The following is a 23,327-nucleotide window of genomic DNA, read 5'->3' on the forward strand; positions in this document are numbered from 1 at the left end:
TAACCTTCATTTTAGACTGGCAACGGTAGGAGAATAGATATGGGTCCTGAGAAATCAAATTCCGAGAAGGATTAGGGAGCACCCCATTTTAGTCATCTGGATCGTATAGCAGAAGGATCCCGGGATGAGGGGCGCAACGACTTGGCCCTCTCCCTTGAGTCATCTGTGGGCCCCAGGCATGCAGGATTGGATCCCCAACCTGGAGAGGTTTCAGACTTGGTTCGACACAGGCCTATCAAGGGTTGGTCAGTTGTGGAAGAGTGGCCAGTTTATTTTGTTGGTGGAACTGGAGGGGTGTTGGGAATAGGCAAATTGTCGGTGTTAAGATACCTGCAGCTGAAAGGGCTGATTACGGCTGAGTCCTGGAAGGACATGGTACAGAAGCAGTTAAACCCTTTGAAGAAGGTCTTGGACTCAAGAAGAGTAATGAAATGGTTGATCATATGCTCATATGGGACATGGTGGAGGCTGGCAGGGGGTGTACAGAGACGCTCAGGATTAAGTGGCAAAGGGACTTAGGCATGGAAGTGGATGAAGCACTATGGCAGAAAATGTGCTGTAGGGCTTACAGAGTTTTCGATTGCATGTCAGTATAAACTTGAAGTGATTAAGCTGCTCCACAGATGGCAGGATGATTCAGTACGCCTCTCCAAGATGTTTCCGGGGGTGAGCCTGCTTTGCTGGCAGGAATGTGGGGAGCGGACCGATCATTGGCATACGTGGTGGGATGGGTGAGAAGGTTCAAATCTACTGCGATTAGGTCCTCAGGCGGATTAAAGACTTGGAAGGGGTCCCCAGAACAAAGACGCTATTGTTGGTTTTATTTGGTCTGGAAGGAAGTGAGGGGGAATGCAGTGGTCTGCTGCACGTACTGCACTTTTTGTTGCTAGCGGAAAGGCCATCCTTAGCGATGCCCTAGAAAAGACTGTTGCTGCCAGGCAAGAGGGCGTGGATTAATACGGGGAAGAACATTTGTGATGGAGAGGATTACAGCGGCCATACATGGTAGAGGGAGAAACCTTGACGGGGAATGGGCGCAGTTCCGGATCAGGTACATGCCAGCAGAGGTTTGAGCTGAGGATAGAGGGCCTTCAAGGGGGTTGACAGGGTGGCGAGGAGAAGTTTTGAAGGGGTTTGTGGGGAAGTTGTGGGGTGCCAAGGGGTGGACGATCAAACACAAAAGGGGAGCGATTGAAATTCAGGTGGTTTTATGGAACATATGGGACAGGCCTTAACATTTCTGGCATACCTGGGTTCAGGTGGTAGTGTGAGCATGAGTTGGGGGAGATGGAAAAGGGATTTAAAGGTAATACATGGGGGATGGTATGGGGGCCATTGTTAAGTGGGATTTTTGTTTTTGTTGCTCTTGATGTATGTTGGGTATTTGGCTGGCATGTGCTTCATATGATTCAAAAATGTCAATAAAGTTGAATTTAAAAAGAAAAAAAAATATTTCTGGGTAGATTAAAAGAAAAAGATCATTAAGCAATATTTAGATCTCAACTTTGGAGGAGATCTCTTTTCGCATGGCTTCGGAGTATCACCACCACAAATTTTACCACACTACAGGCTATATTGAGGAATTAGTCATAAAATATTGAATATTACTGCTGAAGGATTTTATCCATACAACTATATAACACGCAGATGCTACAGAAGGTTAATACATGAGTACCTTGAAGGATGTCACCTACAATGACAAGTGACATGCAGGCAGCATGAAAGGCTACCAAATCGTGATCATCAGGATAGAACAAGACCTCACTTAAAACCATGCGGACAAACCCACAATGAAAAGGACACCCATGGACATAGAATCGTCAGGTGTTCAAATTCTGGCCATTCTGAAGGAATGCAGCCCACAATGGCAAATCCCACTTAGGTGTCATGAAAGGTTTCCAAAGCGGACAATCCCTTGTAACAAGCCAACACTGACTCTCATAGTTAGATGTGGGGGGGAAACTTTAAGGCTGGATTCCCCTCAGGGAAACTGGCTCCCAAACGAAAGGACTAAGCCGACCGCAGCGCAAGAAACCCTCCTGGTGTCTCAAACTCTAGGGAGCTGCTGGAGACCCAAATCGAAGCTCAAGAAGGAAGCAGTGACTGGCAGAGCAACCGTCGACGAGATACCCGAACATGGCTGGAGACAAAAAGCACAGCCTGAGGAAGAAGGTGTAACCGGCGGAGCCACCGCTGAACCGAGAGAGCACCCAAACACTACCGGAGCCTCACAGCAGAGAACCACCGCTCAGGAGCCGCAAACCACACAAACAGGTATGCAGGCAGACTGAGAGGTGCTAGAGGTCTGGGGGGAACCGGGGAACAACTACAAAACACGAAAAAGGAGGGTCTGGGACCCTGCGAGGAAAACAGAGAGAAGGAAACAATTGTATGCTTGGCAGGAGAGTAAACCAAGCTATTGTGATACCGCATTGCGAGTCTGGGACCCACACCCATATGAGAAACAGAGAATAAGAGGGTCTGGCACCCGGAGAGAGACAGTCCAGAAAGGAATATATGGCAGGAGTGTACACCAAGCTGATATAATTCATCATTGCGAGTCTGGGACTCGCACCCATATGAAAGTCTAAGAATAAGGTGAACTTCATACAAGAAAACACAGGGTCTGGGACCCAAAGAGTAATGAAGATACTAACTGAGACTATCCGTTATAATTTCCTGGGGTATGTTTGGCAGGAGAGCGAACCGGACAAGAAAGCTGGGAACTTTGTGCAGCTTTTGAGAAAAGCTTGGAAAAATCCAGGGCAAGGAGCCAAAACCTGATCATTTGAATATAACATTTTGGAACACTTATTTTGGTTGTTTGTTGACAACCCAAGGCATTGGGAACTTTCCGTTGGCAAGAGCTGTCATCATCACTTTAGTTGTGAATTTAACATCCTTGCACATTAGATTTAAGTTATTAGTGTTAGGGTCAGAAGCCGGGTTTTTGGACACAACAGTAACTGACTATTTTTTTGACATTCTGCCCTTTTCTATAGATTTCCTTGAGGTGGGGAAACTCTCTTAGCTTTAGGGACAGAGAGGTCGTTTTTCCAACCCTTTTACCGGTTAATAAAAGTTTATAACCAAATCGATGTCACCTTTGTGTCAGAGCCTTACTTCTGCACCATTACATAACGTAGGAGTGAATTGCATTTGCAGTGAGGAAGCTTTGAACCACGAAGTGAGACATCACAGCTTGTGTTAGGGGTTGACATGATTAATGACTTCTTGAATCCCTTTGTGTAACCAATGACAGGTGAAGAAACTGGTGCCACTGAGAGATCAGTCTTTGCAGGACGAGCTAAATCGCCAGCATGGAAACGAGCGCCTTCGCCGCCAGTTTGCTGGGCAGGCCAATGCCGTTGGACCCTGGATCCAGAACAAAATGGAGGTATGTACTGGTTAATGTAGTTCAGTGTTTTATTTACTGGGTAATTAATAATTGGCCATATAATTCCTCGCCATAATCCTTTCATCAAATGTAAATTTGTTTAATTTATTTTCTGATTCATTGAGCAATATCAACTGTAGCAGAGTGGCTTTGTGACCACCTAATTCTAATTCATATGGACTAGCAAATTTAACATGTTGTCCCAGGGCCAGAACGCTATTCACATCTACTTTACAGTTGAACTTTCATAAAGTGGTTCCATGTCATAATATTGTGAAGCAACATAGGTCTTACCTAATGATATCCTCACAATATCAAAATATTAGAATTGTGTTAAACGCGTTACTCGTGGTGCAAACATATCTAATCCCTATTCATTTAATTGGGTTTTCATGTTGAAGATTGACTTTTATTTGTTGTTTTATGTTTGCTTCCACAATTCCACAAATAACATTAACTAGGGAAGGCCTCTTTGAAACCCCAATCCTTATAACACTTACCACACTCTCCAAGTTAAAGCTTCATTTTTATCTGCCTTTTTTGTTATTTTTATCTTGACACATAAGATTTTCCTAACTTGTTATTTGAACCTACTTTATTTTCCACTTTATATTTTGACCAGTCACCCTCAGAATGATGCATCCTTGTCATGCTGCAAACATGTGTAGGGATGTTTCAGTATGCTTAACCAGTGCCAGGTGTGTGAGGGGTCAGTAATGCGAGGCGGACATCTGCTTGAGGCTTTTTCACAATTAAACATTTTATTAAAGAAAAAAGGTTCAAACAATTACTCGCTAATCCTACTCTTTCAGGGAATTCCCTACCCAGTGTAAAGGCGAAAAGAATAACTCATAACATATACAAATTGGATCACACAATAAACAACAAAATATTCAAAGTAATTAATAAACAACATAAAAGAATAAACAACAATTAACCAGTATTTGGATGGCCTTCACCTGTCCTGGGTAAGTCCCTTCCTCAGGATTGTCCAAAGTCAACTTCCCCAATTGTTCAAAAGGAAAAAAGGAAAGTCTTGAACCAGTTATTGTAAGTTCCAAATAAAACAAAAGTTCATGAAACAAAAATCCACTGGTATCAGTTCTTCAGCTTTCAGTTGAAAAGATCCCCTTCCAATTCCCCTGCCCAATATAGGAACGCTGTGAAAACCCACCTGTTCGACGGTGGAGGAACTTAGCTTCCTGTTACTTGTTCCCTCTTCTGGTCCTGACTGCAAAAGCCCTGCCACACTCCCCCTCTTTATGTTTTGTGTTGTATTGTCTGTGAGCGCCCAAGGCCTCCGGGCGAGTTGGCACCTTATAAAAATATATTAGAATAGAATAGAATAGGATAGAATTCCAGCAAAGAAAATAGCACCACTAGTAATCCTGGCTGTCCTCTTTCCTAGATTGTTTTGCCAGTTCAAAGAAAATATCAACAGCTTCTTCTACTACAAATTCACAAGTGGTTATAACCTCTGCAGTCCCCTTGACAGCCACCCTTCTACTACTGTTACTGCGGGAACAGACTGCTTTGTTCCACAGTATGCCACTGCTCCAACCAACTTCAATGTAACATCCACTGACAGTATTGTACACAACCACAGTTCTAGTGTTTGTGCTTTAAGGTTGTACTTCAGGATTGTTAGGCAATTAAAGACAAGACTCTTGTACTTCTACAGGTAGGCAAGGCACTCTTCTTATCTATACTCCAAGAAAAGGGCAGAGTCTTTGCCTCTTTTGTCTGATTTACTAACCTCATGTACAACCTGCCTCTGCTTCAAGACTGACTCCCTCTCAACTTCAGCAGTCCCAGCAGTACAGATTATTTGCTCAATCTTCTTACAAGCACCCAGTTCCCTTCCCCAGATGTATTCACACCTTCTTAGTTGCAGTAGCTACCCTGATGCTGTATTGCCACACTTCCAATTTTGGGTAACAATTGCACACTTGTATTATAGGACACTGGACTTTTAACAACTTTGCAAATCAGGTGGATAGATTTAAACTGGGTTTTCTCCACTGTAGAAAGGGTTTGCCTCTTGGCTTGGCTACTGCTTGTTCTTCTTGTTAGTACAACAACTTGTAGGTTTAAAGAATACTTGTTCTTAATTTTACAATGTTCAGTCTTCAAAGGAGAAACAAAAAAAATAACAATTACAATTTGGGCACTTGCAACCCCTCTTTAAGGTAGATCTTTAACCTTAAATAACTGCAAGTGCTTGTATTCCCACGTCTTATGGCGGAGATGCTTTCAAACTCCTGCTGCGAATCACAATTGGGCACAAGCGACCTTCCTTTGATGCTGTAAATACTTGTAACAATTGTGAAAGTCATTGTTAGGGTTTTCGGAATGTTTTAGCAAGTTCCCTCTTTAATTAGTGACCCGCGATCACTCTGGCAACGTTAATAGTTCAACAATGGGAAGTTAGATGCTTTTCTTCTTATGCGAGCACTAAAACATTTACTAGAAGTCCGCGTTATATATTTCCATTGTTAGTAATGCTTTTCACAATGATGAACAGTTTATACTCGCTTCTACTCTTACACAAGTCACTTCAGAGCTGGTAACAGTTTCCAGCAAGGTTTTTGGAGTGAACCTGAAAGCCAACCTTCACTCACCAGCTCTAGGAACACTGCAGTTGCAGGCTGCTTCACCTTCCCAACTTCTTCCACTTCTAATACGTCTTTGGGCACACTTGGGACCCACACCCTTCTGCAGCATGGGAGTCTCAGGTCTGGCCACAACTGGGAGTCTCTTCACTCCTCTGTCCCTCGGCTTGCTTTCTCCTATGGGTCTCGGGCTTCAGCTCAGTCACAGCCACTAGGGTCACCTGGGAAAACCTTCACTCTCAACACATCTTTCTCAGTGCAGCCACAGCATGGCAGGGTTTGTGAACACAGGACTCTCTCATAACTTGCAGTTGGAATCTGCTGTCTCCACGTCCCAGCGCCCTTTAGGTGACCACACTTACTCGTAAACTGTTAGCATCATGCTCTTTTGCTTCTGCTTCTGCTGCCAGCCTTCCAGCTCCTTTTCCAGCTCCTTTCTTCTTCTCTCTCCTGCTGCAGCCTTTTATGCCTCTTAGGTGGGGCAATTTGTTTCAGGTACAAACCATTAATGTCAATGGCTTGACCCTTGCAAAGGCTGTTAGGTCGTATTGCCTGTCTTCTACATCTACATACCTCTTCAGTCCTCTTCTACGTCTCAGCCCCTATGGGATTCTGGGACATGTAGTTTAATTTCTCAAAGTCAGGTTTTTCAACTTCTTGTGTATTTTTAAAGGTAGATTTCATTCCCTTAGCAATTTTAACAGAGGGGCTGTATATTTTAACTTTAGTACAGGAAAATGGTGTAGCAAAGGCAACACTTTCGCTATTCCTTGTAGTGTACCCTTGGTATTGAGGAAGACATTTGCTTTTAGGGACCAAAGGGATTCTTTCTTTTAGTATAATAGGTTTGGGTGTAACAACCTTCGGTTTTACCACCTTATATTTAACAGTAGGTTGAGAGATATTAAAATTACAATAAGTCATAACCTCTTCTGGCATAGTGGTAAGAATTTCCCTGTCAGAGGAAAAATACTGCGTCTCATCCCACGGAATCTCCTCATTACCCTGGGCCTTGTATCTATACAGGAGATCCTCCTCCCACAGTACACCACCCCCAGGGTTGGGATCAGGAAGCGTCTGCCCTCCCCTAGCCACCTTGGAGGAGACTTTAGGCAGGGCTTCAGTGAGGGGTCCACAGGATTCTTCACAGGTGCCTGCATAGAGAAAATAACAAAGAAAATAACACTTATAAAAACATGGTAATTAGTGCGCTGATTGAAAATCTCTAAAGGGAAGCCAATGATTGACTGAATCGATGCCATCCTCACAGGATTTAGACCAAAAGGCTGGAAATCATGGGAGAAGTTACTGCACATTGTCCATCTAATTCCTGTCAATCGCATTCAAATGATCTTAATCTGTCATCTTTCACAAGTGCAAGGTGTTCATGCCAAAGCCTATGGGCAGTGCAATGTGCAGACTGCACTATAAAGTCCCATATACTTCCTCACTAAATAATTCATTTTTTAAAAGCTGTCTCTAACAGTTACGAAAAATCATGAAAACATGTACTTATTTTAATTTGTAGGAATTTATTGTATTAGTATTCTTGTTTTTTATTACCGCCTCATTATGGTAAAAGGAATGGCCTCATTATGGTAAAAGGAATGTAAAGGCTTTGTGGCGGGTCAGATGAAGGACACACTCTTGTAAGACATTATTAGGTGAATATTTACTAAAGAAAAAGGACAACACCTACCTTTCACTATTTCTATGGGTTATTCCCTACCCAGCAAACGAACTAAAGTGCTTGTCAGTGAATGTCTTAACGGAATCTGTTCACTGTCCAAACTAACCCTAACAACTAAAGGTAGGAGAATGACTCCCTTCTCCTGGGTTCTTGTTTCTTGCAAGCTGTTCAATAACTGATGTTCAAATAGCCTCTTGTGACTTCTTAATCAGTTCATACAGGTCTCTTAATACTTTGTTGCTCTTTTGTTTCTTCTCAACATGGTGTTTGCTAGGTTCTGTATGTATGTCTTTTCCCTTGTCAGTAGCTTCTGCTAATTTGTTACTTTTATCTTTGGCTCTCTTTCCAAAAGTTCCTCTTCCATTTTCCCTGGGTAAGGTTATCCAACCTTTCTGACTTTCTTGAGGTTTATTTCTCTTTGCAACCTTTACATTCTGCATTGTACACATCGTTTAATATATATTCTTTTTTCCTTATCTTCATGATTTTCTCTTACAGTTTCCCTCTCTTTGTCAATGACACTTTCTTTGGTGTGACTGCAACGAGTATGATTACTCTTATAATGATTATCACCCAGTTCTCTGACTTTCAGAATTATGCGTTCAATGTCTTGACTGAGAGGTGTAAGAATAGTTCCATAACAATTGCCGGATCCTTCTCTTGTTTTCTCTGTTACATTTTTGTTATCTTGACTGTGACTAGTATGGGTACTCTGATAAAAATTCTCTTTCACTCCCCTTATTCTCCAGGTTATATTTTTCTCACCTTGACTGGGATGAGTGTTAATAGTCTTATAATGATTCTTATTCACTTCTCTTGTTCCCACTGTGATATTCTCTGTATCTTGACTGTAACGAGCATGAGTACTTTTATATTGACTCTCATTCACCCCCCGGGTCACCCGTTTCCCCCCGTTACTTGTCACTCTCGGGGATAACGTCACCGGGATTTTGCTTCGCTCTATTTGGGTTCTCTCCTTTGGTTGTTGTGTCCCTTTTCCTCGCTCAGTGTCTCGTACTCTGAGTCTTGCACTTGAATTGCTTTTCAGTATCCCAGGTACCGGGACGTTATGCGGCCCCAGTCGCATAATGATCTCTGTGTGGTTACAAGTATCACCGGCCCACCATTAGCTCTCCGTAGGTACTCCAGCACTGGTTGCTTTTCTCTTTCACCCGCTGACAGGACGCAGCACGTCAGATGCTCCGGCTTTGGCCTAACAGCCGTTTTGGATTTCGCAGGTTGCCCTGACTCTCCAGTCTCCTCCCCCTTCTGAGGTTACGTAGCTGTGGGTCTTCCCCGGCGTATCTCCACCTCTCTCTCCCGTGGTATATCAGGGCCTTTCATCTCTTTTATTCGTTATCCTTTTCTTAGTTAAATACATCTCTTAATTTAAAGGGATATTTGCATTTTCTTGTTTACAGTAATACATAATCGTTCTTTCTTCGTACAAGTCCTTTTAGGGTATGGCTGATGATGTAATGTTGGAGGATATTTAGGGATTTCCTCACAGGAAAGGGAGGCCTTGTCCCCACAGGGGGAGTCTCTCCCAGTGATGTCCTGCTTGCCTCTACCCCTAGGGATGGTGTTGAGGAGCGGGCTCACCTCCCTACCATCACAGGGGTTGAGGGGAGGCAACCCCTTGGGAAGAAGGGACGAATTCCTGTGATTCGTCACAGCTTGTATCGTGTTTTTGCTACACTTTTAACCGATACACTGTGGAGGTAGTCGATAGGTTTCATTGCTTAGAAAAGCTCAGTTGGCTGAATTTAAAGGAATACAATATGTGCCTATTTGAAGGATAAGGGGAAGCTTTACTATTCTAACATACATCCCTAATTTTAGTAGCTAAATTCACTGATGCTCCTTTGTGTCAGATATACTGAATACATTCATTCATGCAAGCAAGGGCCAAAACCCCTTCACCAAATGAAGAATGAGAATGGGAGGGGGTGTTGGTGGGTTGGGTGCCAATCAGTCAAAACACTGGGCATCTACTTGGACTCCAATCTGACTATGAATAGACAGATTAATGCCATTGCCTCCTCCTCGGCTTATTATTCCAAATTACTTAATGCAGCAAGACCCTTCTTATCCCTACAGAACTGCCTCACCATTGCTAGGGCAATAATCGGATGAAGACTGGATTACTGTAATGCCCTCCTTGTAGGGACCTCCGGTAAAAACATTGCCAAACTCCAACTGGTCCAAAACAATGCCCTGAAGGCTACCACAGGGATCTCCAAGAAGGACCACATCTCTGAGGTGAGGAGGTGGGCTCATTGGCTTCCCATTAAGAGAGAATTGTCTTTAAAACTCTCTCCCTCACGAATAAATGCCTCCATGATTTAGCACCCCCTTGCCTGGGGCAAAGAATAGCTAAGCCAACTTCTTCAAGGCCTATCAGAAAGGCCTACACTAACATGATCTCCACTCCGAAGACCCAGAGAGTGCATGCAGGTGGCACCAGCTTCCCCACTATGGCCGCTTCACGCTGGAATGCTCTTCCCACACACCTTAGGATGATTGACTCTCATTTTGCCTTCCGCAAAGCTATTAAAATGAGGTTATTTTTGTGATTGTATGACTCTGTACCTGCTCCCACTCTCACATCTCGCTGTATTGGGGCTGCATGTCAGCACCATTGATTATGAAACTCTCCCAATAAAGTATTATATGCTAATATTGAAACTATGATTCTTACTGATTTGTCATTGCTGTAACCACCTTTGTGTTGACCACTGTATCTGTAACCAAGAAACCCTACTTTGTGCCACCTCCAATGTAACCCTTGAATTAAGCTTACGTACAATTTCCTGTAAAAGCGCCTCGATGCCTTTGGGCTGTAATGCGCTCTACAAATACAAAAAAAAAAATAAATAAAAATAAATAAATGATTGGAGAAACTGAGGTATGCGCCACAACACTTCTTATCTAGATGATACATTAACACCTGGTGCTTGTGAAGCAGGGGATCCTGTTTTAATCAACACTATTTGGCCTCCTATAAAAACGCAGCTGTGTTTGAGATAGCTGCATTTCTTTAAAAAAAGAAGTAATTTAAAGGGATGCTACACTAGTGCTCTAATCTATGGTTCTAGTAGTAAGGGGACACAGTAAGATAAACCCTGCCAGGATATTCTTGCCAAATGTTTACTCAATACAGATCATGCACAAGCAGTAGCGCTTTCTCGAGAAAGGGAATCCCACTTGCCAAACGTACGTGCCTACTCTCAGAAGCTATACTGATCACTTGATATATCCATTGAATCACTTAGAAGTGAAATCTGTGTCTGGCAGGATTTCCAAGTAGGCTGGCACTGGGCAAGAAACAATGCCATCTTCAGACCCAAAATGAGAAAATGGTACTGAAGCAGAAATATATTTGCTCCGAAAAAACACTGAACAGCTAATACACATAAAATCTGTTAAATACACAGGCAAGATTTCAGTCAAGCCTGTCAAAACACAAACGGATTTGCTCCAAAAATGGACAACAGGAATTGGCACTTTGCCAGCAGCAGGCAACATGGGATTTTGGCCAGTCGATAGGCTTGGAAATCCATTTCAAACCATTTAAAAACAAAGAAGGGAGTGCATTAAAAAAGGTAGGAAAAATGAATTTTCAGCAATATAAGTTCACAGTCTAGGCTCTTTTCCAGGAGCAGAAGTCATACATTTTAGCACGTTAAAAAGAACTACATATACCCTTTTTAATAGGATTGCATTGAGAGCTACAAGGAGCACACAGTGTACTTTTAAGAAGGAGACAGCAGACAGAGGTTTACACACAATCCCTACCCCCCCCCCATGCACACACACACACACTACTGAACTGTTCTTCTAGTTTATTAGGCTGAATCTTGAAAAAGCGAATGCTGTGCAGTTGAGTCTTTTCAAATGCACCTTTGCTATCACAATATCACAAAAGTTTTTTATTTGTCTGTTTTCAGCGTTTAATGATCTACATTAATGCTAAGGTGAATTATTTGTTAGCAGGCTTCAACCAATTAGGGGTCCAGAAACGCAGGTGGAATCCTACAGTAACAGCCTGCGTTCTCTTCGCGGCCCATGCGCCTCCCTCGGGTGTGCGTATAGCTCTCAAGCTTCGCATGCTCTGCATGAGAGGGCCGCCCAGTACTCTCTCTGCTTGGAATTCTGAGACCTGTAGTTTTCCTAAATATCAAATGGGCAAGAAAATACTACAGGTTCCAGTATCCAAAGGGAAAAAAACAGGACTGAATGGCCTCTCATACATGGCAACAAGAAACATGAGTGCACTATATCCGTAATTTTTTATCAATCCCCCCAGCCTTACAGCAAGCGCCCCCACTTACCCCATCTACCCCCGCCCCCCAGAGAATGGGTAGTATGAATGGGGAGTTCATTGCTGATGGTCTTCGAGGCGCTGAGGGCGCCACCCTGGCACATTTTCATTATAACTGATGAATTACTGCAAATTAGCCCATTCTGATGCATTGTACATAAATGTTTGTCATGAAAATTATTTGTGGAAATCTGGAACACCAGATTGGATTAGACTCTCGCGAAGTGTCAGCAAGTACAGGTGCACGAAAGTCTAACCAGTGCCACCGAAATATTTTCCTCAAGCAGTGCAGGCTTGTGGACCTTCTTTCAACATGTTTCTGTGTGTTTTCGTTGGCTAGGAGGTTGCCCGGAGCTCTATGCAAATGATGGGGGCACTGGAGGACCAGATGAACCAGTTGAAGGAGCATGAGCACAACATCGTCAGCTACAAGTCGAACATTGACAAACTTGAAGGGGATCACCAGCTTATACAAGAGTCCCTGGTCTTCGATAACAAGCACACCAACTATTCCATGGAGGTACAGCAATTGGCACATATTATCATGAGATATGAAGCAACTGCGCGCCCCATGACATGTTCAATTAGTATCATAGATGGCACTTTTAAGCAAACTGCTGGGGGGAGCACATTTTCTGCTGTCCATAGATATGTTGTTGCTGCCTTGTCGATTTATGACCCAGAGTATCTCCTCTTGAGTAGGTGCGTAACAAAACAAACAAATAGATTATTTCTTTCATTTATCTTTGGGTATCACGGGACAGGATTGTGACATTGTATAAATAATTATCTTTTTGATATACTGCTTGCTCCTCTGCCCCTAGATTTGAAAGAGGCATTTTAGTAGAGGGCTGAATTAATCGGGACTGTTTTAGTTATGAGCTACTATGCCTAGACATAAAACATGAAGATTTGTCCTGAGCTTAAATGCAACCTCTATAGGACGACATAATATGCATGTGTATACTAAGGTAATTAATTATTATCATAGCTCCTTGAGAAACATAGCACTGTGCGAGTACAGTATGAGCAGGCAGATATTGAAATAAGCCAGCCAAATAAATGTACAGTGTAGCTACAATGAAAACGTGCATATTTTTTATGAAAATGCATACCATAATGCCAGAAAGAAAACAACAAATCATGGATTTTCCTGACTAGAAGTGAATGGGTTTTGTAATGCAGAGCCTGACCTGTTTCAAACCCTAGTGGAACACAAACCACAAATCAGTCATTTATGGGCAGCCCAAATCTACAGAGAGCATTCTGAAAATCTGCATAGATATTTTTCATATTTTTGAAGTCAGAAATTCTATAGTTACGGGGGCGGGGGGGACATCTGCCGGAACATTTTGAAACCTGCAGGCAATTTCTACAGTCAGTAGATCATTTTGGAAGTTTGTGATCATAGGAAATCTGCATTTTCTGCAGAAATATCTGCCCCTCGGATTTGGACTTTCTAGCCATAAACCCTATGTCTGATGCAGCTTAAGCCATTTTGCCCGCAGAGCCTGAATACTTCACTGGTGACCACCCTGAAGTCAACTCTTATTAAAAGAGGATATTTCTTTCTGTTCTTGCAAAGCCCTATTAAGGCATGTTCACAACACCAAATGGATCATGCATGCCTGCTACCTGTATCTGGTCGTTTCGTACATGGATAAAGACATTTGCTTGCTTCCTCCATCACTTCACAAACACATCTAATATCACACTCACAAACCTAAGCTACTTCATATGCATACATTCATGATTCATTCAGCACTGCAGCCACCACTCAGCCAACAATCAACTGTTCCTCTCTTCACAAGCACTACATGAGACACACCCCACATGCGCTGCTCTCTTCCACTGCACACAACACTTAGCATGATGGACATGACTTTCATGCTTCGCATAACACTAGAAATAACACACATAACACCAGCACCCATTACTCATTCGAGGCTGGGGAGAGGAAATTAATCTACATCAATCACACACACTACAAACTCACACAAGTGTTTGGGCAGCTTGACCGACTCCCCCCACCCTCCCCAACAGGGACACTGTTAGAGAAATCCTAACCAGCAGCTGAGTATTTGCCAAGAATGAGGGAGTGTGGGAAGGTCATAAGATTGCCCTTTCTTATGAGGTCGCCCTTTATTTGTATTTATTTGAAGAACAGTGATGGCAGTTTCAATCAGAAATTACTTACAAGAACACATTAGCAGATGACAAAAGCATTCCCGCCGGGGGTGCCTGTACAATAGCACAACAATGAGAACAAGTGGTGAGTATGTTTATGTGGGTGTAGGAAAGTGAGACATACCAGGGACAAAACAAATCAAACAGAAATGAGTATATATATTTAAGTATACAGGTGACTTACCTTACAAATTTTCTGGAGGGAGTGGTCGGGCCAGGTAGTGAGGATGGGGAGGGTGAGCTCCCTGTTCAGCAAGTAAGCAAAGTATAAGCATATCCTTGAAGAGATCCACAGTTGGGCTGGCTTTGATGATCAACGGGTTCCGGTGGAGTGATGTGAGTAGGGAGGAACAGCAGAAGTGAGAGGAGGCACAGGGGGCCTGCATGAGAGAGTGAGGTTGAGTGTAGAAGAAGAGCAGAGAGAATGAGATTGTGAGTAAACAGACATACAAACAGACAAGTGCTGAGGAGGAAGACCATTGATAACTTTGTAGACTAGGAGAAGGAGGTTGAAAAGAGAGTGGTTGTTTATGTAGAAGAGAACCAGCCAGCATGATGTTACTAGGTAGAAGTGGAGGAGCATCTGGGTAGGTTGTAGAGAGTGCAAGTAGCAAAGTTGAGGGATTTGCCTTACAGGACGAAGGAGTAGAGAGGAAGGCCAACGAGTAGGCTTGAATAGTAAGAACGCAGGTGGAGGTTACAGTTTTCATAGAGTGGTTAGTAAGAAAAGAACACATTTTCCAAATTTTTAGGTTAATACGAGCAGAAGAGGCAGTGGTAGAGATGAATTGTTGCAGTAAGAGATAACTATCAAAGAGGACTGCAAGGTTGCAAGCCTCTGGTGAGGGAGCAAGAAGGTCAGGCGGGAAGAAGGTAGGAGAAGGGGGATGGGATTGGAAGCTGGGTTTTGAAAAGTTCTGCAGCAGAGAGCCACCTAGTGACGGATTGCTGTGAGATAGTTGGTAATCCATTCTGAGATGGCTGACTTAAAGAAGGAAAATGAGAAAAAAATGTGAGTGTCATCAGCAAAAAGGGGATAGTGAAAGCCAAAGGATGAGATAAGTCTTCCTAGCACAGAGTTATAGAGGATGAAGTGCAAAGGTCCAAGGACTGATCCTTAGGAGACACCAACAGGGAGAAGGTTAAGGTCATAGTTTTGTGATTTCCAGGAGATTTTAAAGGATCAACCTTTTAGGTAGGAGGTGATCCAGGCGAGAGAAGATTTGCGAAACCCAACGTCTTCGAGAGGGCGGAAGAGAGAAGAGTGGTTGACAGTGTTCAAAGTGGCAGAGCTCCAGCAGGATGAGCAGAGAAGATAGTTTGGAGTGGTGAGCATCTGAGGGAAATTTGGAGACATGCACGAGTGCTTTACTATAGCATGGTATAGTATAGTGTTTACTATAGATGCCAGTTTGAAGTGGATCTCCAAGGCTTTTATCCTCAAGGTATTTAGTGATCCAGCTTAAGACCACCTGCTCAAGGACCTTTGACTAACGGGGCAGTGGGAAACTGGGCGACATTTTGCTGGGGCGTTTGGGTCAGCAGAGCATTTCTTCAATAGGCATAGGGCAATTGCAGATATGAAGGAGGCGAGGAAGACTCCAGTAGAGAGAGATTAAAGAGCTCAGAGAGATAAGGCCAGTCAATTGAGACTAAGTCTTTGACTATTTGGGGAGCAAAAGGGTCAATAGGAGTGGAAGGTGGGTTGGGACTGCGAACGATAGGGGCTAATTTAATGGGAAAGGTGGGGGAAGTAGCCAAGGATAGAAGAGATGTTAGACAGAAGGAGGGTTGGGGATGGAGAGAGAGAAGACATATGATGTTGTCATGCATTTTAGAGAATTTAGAGGAAACGTAGTGAGTAAAGTCAATAGTTGAAAGGGAGGAGGCAATGAATAGTAGCTTGGGAGGTTTGAGCAAAGCTTGGTGGGGAGGTGAGAGTTTATTGGGGTGATTGTGTATGGAGGAGATTATCTTTGTGAATTAGGGGGACTTGGCAGAGTCCATTGCAGAGGTGAGGGCAGCAACCTTAGGCTAGGAGTAGGGTATGGGGTCCGTAATTTGAATCAGTGTCTTATGTCACGTCACATGTTTGTTTTGAGGGTTTGAATTTCAGAGGTAATCTAGGGCTGAGTACAGGACAGGAAAGTGTGAATATGTGAGCAGGATAATGGAGTCATAAGTGCGTAGTGAAGGTCAGCAAAAGCATGGTCAAATGATGAGGCATGAATAGAGGTGAAAGACAGGAAAGAGGTCATCACATTATCAATGATATTGGCCAGAGAGACTGGCCTGAATTTTCTATTTGTCATTGAAGAGGGGAAAAGGGGAGTAGAGGGTGGAGGGACAGAGATGTTAAAATGAACTGTGGTGTGATCAGAGGGAGAACGGTCAATCAAGAGGTCAAAGGAGGAGAGTGAATTAAGAGAAAGACACGGTCTAGAGAACTCCCACCAGGTTGGATAGGCTGACCATCGAGGGAGTCGAGGGAGCAGTCAGAAAGGAGGGAATTAAGGGAATTACATTCAAGGCAGGTGGCAGCATGACAATGAGGATGGGGTATGCCAGTAGAAAGTGACTCAAGGAGAAGGTTCAGATCGAGGAAGAAGGAATTGAGAGGACCACAGAGTTGATAGAGAGCCAGAACACTGAGAAGAGCATTTGGAGGGTGTTGGATAGTGACATATTCCAAAGAGGAAGAGGTGATGTCAGAGTGAGTTTGGGGAAAGTGTTCCACACTGCCACCCTTCCCAACAGGTTGGGGGAGAGGGAGAATATAGAAGAGTTAGATTGCACAGCTAATAGTATAGCAGAGTCATTAGGTGGGGATCTAGGTTTCGAGGTTGATAGCAAGAAGTGAAGGTTTTGGGTCAGAATGGTCAGTGATGCAGGAAAAGAGGCCAATTAAAAGAGGGATAGGAGGTGGGGAAGAGGGGCAGATGTTATGTGGTAAGCAAGGGCAATACATCTAGTTGCTGATGCTGGGAGAACTGGAGCGTCTTGTTTGAGGGGTGCAGGTGCAAGGGGAGGAGGGAGATTTGGAGGATGGAGACTGAAGCACAAGTGAGACAGAGCTGAGGCTTAAGGCTATGAGTGAAGGGAAAGAGAAGACTGACTAGGAGGAGGAATGGGGCAAAGTCAAGGTGTATAATGGAGGGTTGAATAAATAGGCAGGTGTAAACAATGAAGAAAGGGTGCAGCCTAAGAGAGAGGGTAGATGAATGAGAAGAAATATAAGGGGTGAGTGGGGCAATAATGAGGAAATAAGTAACCAAAAGACAGTTGACAGGCCCACAACAGTAATGTTCTTTGATACTGTGAGGTAGCAGTTGCTCCAAGGTGAATGGATAGTTAATGGGTGGAAGTATCCCTATACGTTGGAGCAGGAGTCCGGTAAAGGGTGTGTTTGGCAAAGACCTGGCTTGAGCACGAGTCCTGGCCTTAGTGTGTTTACAGCCACAACAGGCTTAAACAGGGATTTGGCCTTGGCTGCAGACACCAGGGCTGGTCCCCCAGGGGAGACTGAATAAGGGAGGCAGTGCTTCACATGGCCCTCTGGGAGCCAATAACAGTGCTTCAGGTGGCTTTTAGCCTTTCAGGCAGGGTCCTGGCTGTTGTAGGCCTAACGAGCTTCGTCTTGCAGGCACATCCCATGGACAGGGTCGTCTTGGAAAGCAGAATCTGGCCAAGAAAGAAAAAAATCAAAACGACTATCCAGTCAGTCACATGATCCTCTGGGACCCAATCACAGTGCTTCAGATGCGTTAAAAACTTGTAGGCAGGGTCCTGGGTGTTGTAGGCCCAAGGAGTTTCATTTTGCTTGCAGGGTCCTCAGATGGTGCGCAAGGTCCTCTGGTAAAGCAGGATGTGGCCAAGAACTAACAAACTCTGAGGGTAACCTTCATTTAGCAAACAACCCTCTGCTACAATTCCCTGGCATCATGGCTACAGATAGGATAATGAAGAATACTCAAGCTAGCCTAAAGCTTAAGGATCAGCTCATTGTTATGTAACAAATCAAGATTTCAGATTTCCTACTTCTCTGTTCCAGCCGCTGTCATGGAAACTGTTTGCAGAGCTAACACTAGTTATTAGCTAATGTGCCACACCCTTTTCAGTAAGAATGTGGAAGGAGTATTAAAATCAGAGTATTGTAATTGTGGGGCAGTTCTCCTAAGGTTGTACATGCATAATATATGGGGATTCAGTACATAGTTGCCCCGGGGAAGGATGCTCAACCAATCAGGTGGCTGGAAATGTGGGCGAGCACTGCCAGTGTATCGTCAATGTTCCACCAGGCACCCGAGCCCTCACCCCAGGCACCGCCATTGTGTTTTTGTCGTTGGGCCTCAGCCGCTCCCTGTCCCATCCTTCCCAGGCTTCCAAGACATCCTGAACCCCTTTCCCCACTCCTTTCCCTCCCCACCCACTCACCTGCTGGCCCAGAGCTTTCTGCTCTGGTTGCTGCACTACATCCCCATCCTCGGTGTCCGCGATGGAAATAAAAAAGGGACATATGCCCTTTTCTATTTACCATGGCGTCGGACATCTTCTTTTTTTTTTTTTTTTGCGGGCTAATCGGAAAGCAGAAGACATGCACAACTCATCTCCGGTCATAAAAACAATGTAAACTATTCCACCCTGGGCGAAGTCCTGCAGTGCGAATAGCTGTCACCCCTGTATTGTGGTTTATAGAGCTAGTAACAGCCCTGAGCCCTGGCTGAGGCCCTCACTTCCCTCGGGAATACCTAGGCTCTGAATGGTGGGCCCTTACAAGCCCTGTAAGCCGCCCCAGCCCTGAGGCAGTGGTGATAGCTATAGTGACTGGGATGATGCTCTTAAGTTGTACAAAGTCAGATGATACTTTGTACCTTCACATCGTTAATAATTGAAGATTGTTAATTTCAGCAAACATTACGAAATGCTAATGGCACACCAATAAAATAACAAAAGCAAGAAATACTCTGTTGATATTTTGCAATAATCATATTACAGGCATTCTTTAAATAGAATGGAATTACTTCTTTTACTTTAGCGCCCATTACATTGTAGTGAAAAGCTTCTGGCTAAAGACCAAAATCAGTTAGGTGCCCTTCTCTTACTGGACCTCAGTGCTGCCAGCAACACCATAGATCACAGGGTAATACTGACATACCTATCAGAGGCAGCGAGGATAGGTGATAAACGACTAAAATGTTTTGCAATCTTCTTGAAAAACTTAACTCATTCCTTTTGCAGCATGTTGACATTTCTTACAGAGTTTCTCAGTGATCACCATGTTCCCCAAAAACCGTTTCAAGATTGCCCTTATCCCATTGACACATCTAATTGAATCCTGCAGCATTGGCTAACACAGGATTCTGCAACCTCTGGCGTTCAATCTACTTTGGACTGCAGCACCCATCATCCCTTGGTAGTGCAGTCAATGGTGAGGAAGTTCAAAGCATCTGGAGAGCCATGGGTTGCAAAACCCTCTGCTAAAACATTAGACGTTCAGCTACAGATACAACTTCACAAGGGATTGAAAGCCAAACATTCCACAGTGAAAATAACTCAAAGCATCTAAAGTAATTGTTTGTCTGCTGCGTTATGATCGATCCATCAAAACATCTTTTTTGATGGTCAGACTCTATGGGTCTTCCACAACAATCCAAGCAGAAAGTTTGAAACCTTGGTGTAGTAATCTACCCAGACCTGGCTTTCATTCAAGTAAATTTGATCACCAAAAGTATCTTCCAACACTTATTGATAGGAATTATCTAATCTCTGACACATTGGATCGCCCTGGTCCTCAAAGTCACAACATCCCACCTTGATTGTTGTAACACACTCTGCACAGGGCCCCAGCAAATTCAATTACAAAACATTAAAAGTTCAGAACACTACTGTTCTTATTGTCTTTGGATTGCACAACACAACACATAACAGTGGCACTAAAATACTTACTTGCGCTGGCTACCAATCAGGGAAAGAATGCACATCAACAGTATTTATTTATAGCATTTTTGTAACGCCCAAACCCAAAGGTATCACAGCGTTTGTACAGAGGCAGACATGTAACACAGCGTAGCATAAACAGGTAGGTAGGGTCGGGGAAAGGAACAAAGACATTAATCATATTTATTGAACAGCCAGGTTTTCAAAGGTTTTTTAAACATGGTAAGAGGTTTCCAGCCTGATGTTTGAAGGAAGGGAGTTCCAGAGTGAGGGGGCGGATACCGCAAATCTCACACCTCCAGCTATAGCCTTTATGAATCGTGGGATGGCCAGCTTGGTGTTGCTGTAAGAGCAAAGAGTTATCTGCTGGTGTTTCATGAGATGCTCTTGTTTAGATACGAGGGGGCAAAATTGTATATGCATCAGTGAGTCAATGTGAGATTTTTGAACTATATGCATGCTCCAATGGATAACTATTGGGCTTCGCACCCAGTGGAGGGTATGTGGTCGGATCTGCGCAGACCCAGGGCAGCACGGAGGGCTTTGTTCTGTAAGAGTTGCAGCGTGGCTAGTTTGGCAGCTGATGCCCATGAGGAGGGCATTGCAATAATCAAGCTTGCTGATGATAATTGCTCTTGATAGTGTGAGGCAGGTGGTTGGTGAAAGGAATTGCCTGCTGAGAGAAATAAGTTTCATAGTGTAAACTGTGTAAGATGCATGGGTGTTAATGTGCTGTGAAATGTTGAGTTCAGCGTCCAGGTAAACTCAAGCATTTTGGCATGTCTAAGGGCAGGGATGGGAGTGCCATCAGTGGAGAAGGAGGAGTAGGCAGGGTCAAGCTTGCTGAGACGAAAAGGGGAGCCCTTGATCAGCAGCTCATTTCTATCATCATTTATGATGTGAGCGCCATCCAGTTTTAGATGGTGGCATAGACCCTTTTGATGATGAAGGTGTCCTCAGAGTGGTTGCCCGTAATGGGGATGAGGATTAGTTAGTGTATTTGATGTCCAGCGAGTCAAGTATGTCGAAGAGGGGCTTAGTGTAGATGTTGTAGATGGTGGGGGACATACAGGAACATTAGGGGATGCCCAGAGGAGTTGTGTCTGCATAGTCCACAGGGCTCTGCATGGTAGAGTGCTAGAATACTTCTAGGCTCCTCCCGCCCTATATGTTCACCAGATGCCTTAGGTCAGTATATGTGAACCTACTTTTTTTTAAACATGTCTTTATTCAGTTTTAGATAACAAGTGAAACATAGAAAAAACATGTCATATCCATCCACCATCACCAGAAACATTAGAACGACCCACCTTCCCCCTATAACACCATCCCATTGCAGCAGTCCATCCAAATAAATCATCCCTGTAATCAATTACCCCCTCCCTTGAGCTCTCCCTCATTACTCCTGTGACTTTTCCCAAGCAATGCCAGCACTAACACATCTCCATCATGACAACCCTGGTTCCGGTCCCCAGCCGTTTAAGTTTAATTTGCTGCCTTATCCCTTCTCACACCCAGCTCTTGGTGCTTTTGAATCTGGGGTGGAGGCCAGTTCATTCAGCAACTGACCCCAATCTATCACCGCCACCTCTCTTCCTCTGGAGATGTATTGTTCAGCAACCACTCCATCTCTGCCATTCCCCACCCCTGTACATATTGACGCCACTGTCTGATGGCTGGACGCAATGTGCTATTCCAGGCCATTGCTAGCCTGCGTTTAGCCAACACCATCAAAAACCGAGCCATCCTACGCCGTGTCTTGTGGAACTTTTTCCCGGTTATCAGCCGAAGCAGACAAATCGTTGGGGAACATTCCTAAGTGCTGCTCAGTAAGTAATTGAGACGATCCATTACCCCCCTCTAATATTTTCTGATCACTAGGCACTCCCAAACCATGTGCCAAAAGTCAGCGGTCCTGTAGTTTCATCATGGGCATTCATGGGACACCGCAGGATTCATTTTATTCACTCTGGCCGGCGTTATGTACACCTTATGTAGATAATAAAATTGGATTTACTGGAAACGTGCATTGCAAGAGACGTTTAACTTTCTCCCAGATCTGGGAACATTGTGTCAGTTATGGAGTGACCCCCGTCCTGCTCCCATTTACCCTTAACTGCTAATTCCCCCATCGATTGAGTTGCCTAGAGGGCAGTGTATAATCTACCTATCTTGTGTCCCCTCTCCCCTAATGTTAATACGGTCTGCAACAGGGAACTTGCCTCTGGTTCCTCCGGAATACTGTGCCATAGTGCAGCCAACCGCCTACATGTCCTACGTATACTAGAAAGTGGCCTGGTAGCCTGCCATACGTTGATATCCACTGCTGAAAGGTCATCAGCTGCCTGGCCTCAAAAAGACCCCCCAACACTCTACAATTACCTCTATCAAACGCGGCCAGCCCCACAGACTTCCAGGATAACATCAATTGCGTGTCAAACCCAATGGGCAACTCAGCGCTGTAGAGACCTGTCACCTTCAGCTGATTCAGCAATTTCCACTATAGCTCTCATATTACAGTGAAAACAATGTAGGTCCCCTCAATCCCTATGGGACACCACAACAATTCAACGCTTTGTCGGAACCTTTGCACCGCCCCCCAATAAACCCTTCATTTCCCCCTCCGGCGAGGAGTCCCATCTGGCCACTGATCACAACTGTGGTGCCAAAATGAACATTTCAAAATCAGGTAAATTCAATCCACCATCCTAACATCGGCATTGTAGCATCTTCAGGGCCACCCTACGCCTCGCTGTGTCCCATAAAAGCTCACCTATTTTCTCATCTAACATTTTAAAGAATACTTTCTTGATCGGGTAATGGATGTTCGTGAAAAAATATAGTAGTGTGAGAAACTCATGGTGACACAAGTAAGGCTGACACAAATGATCACAGTTCAAGGGTGTTTATTGAACAATGAAAAAATGGTGTGCGGGTTGGAAAAAACGCCTAATCTAAACCTATATCTAAAATGGGGACAGATGTCGACCATCAAATGGAAAATAAGGCAGTCCTACTGGCATTGTATCAAAATAAAAGGGCCTATACTAGGAAACCTAATGCCAAACGTTACAGCTAGTACAAAAAAGGGTGTGGGATAGTTCTTAAGGCAAGAAAGAAGTGTTCTCAAATAATAAGTCAGGATGCAGGGTTTTGGGTCTCCCTTCCCCACGCATGGGG

General features: G+C 44.0%; 1 protein-coding gene across 1 annotated transcript in view; it reads left to right on the forward strand.

The window, feature by feature from the left end:
* Positions 1–23,327, forward strand: part of ACTN2 (actinin alpha 2) — a 324,822-nt gene that overhangs the window by 268,627 nt on the left and 32,868 nt on the right. Inside the window, exons 16-17 of the mRNA XM_069607933.1 lie at positions 3,263–3,397; positions 12,364–12,543. Of these exons, the coding sequence (XP_069464034.1) occupies positions 3,263–3,397; positions 12,364–12,543 (315 nt within the window). The remainder of the gene's footprint in view (positions 1–3,262; positions 3,398–12,363; positions 12,544–23,327) is intronic.

The sequence above is a fragment of the Ambystoma mexicanum genome, chromosome 4q (assembly GCF_040938575.1).
Source record: "Ambystoma mexicanum isolate Mex_15411 chromosome 4q, UKY_AmexF1_1, whole genome shotgun sequence".
Classification (NCBI taxonomy): Eukaryota; Metazoa; Chordata; class Amphibia; order Caudata; family Ambystomatidae; genus Ambystoma; species Ambystoma mexicanum.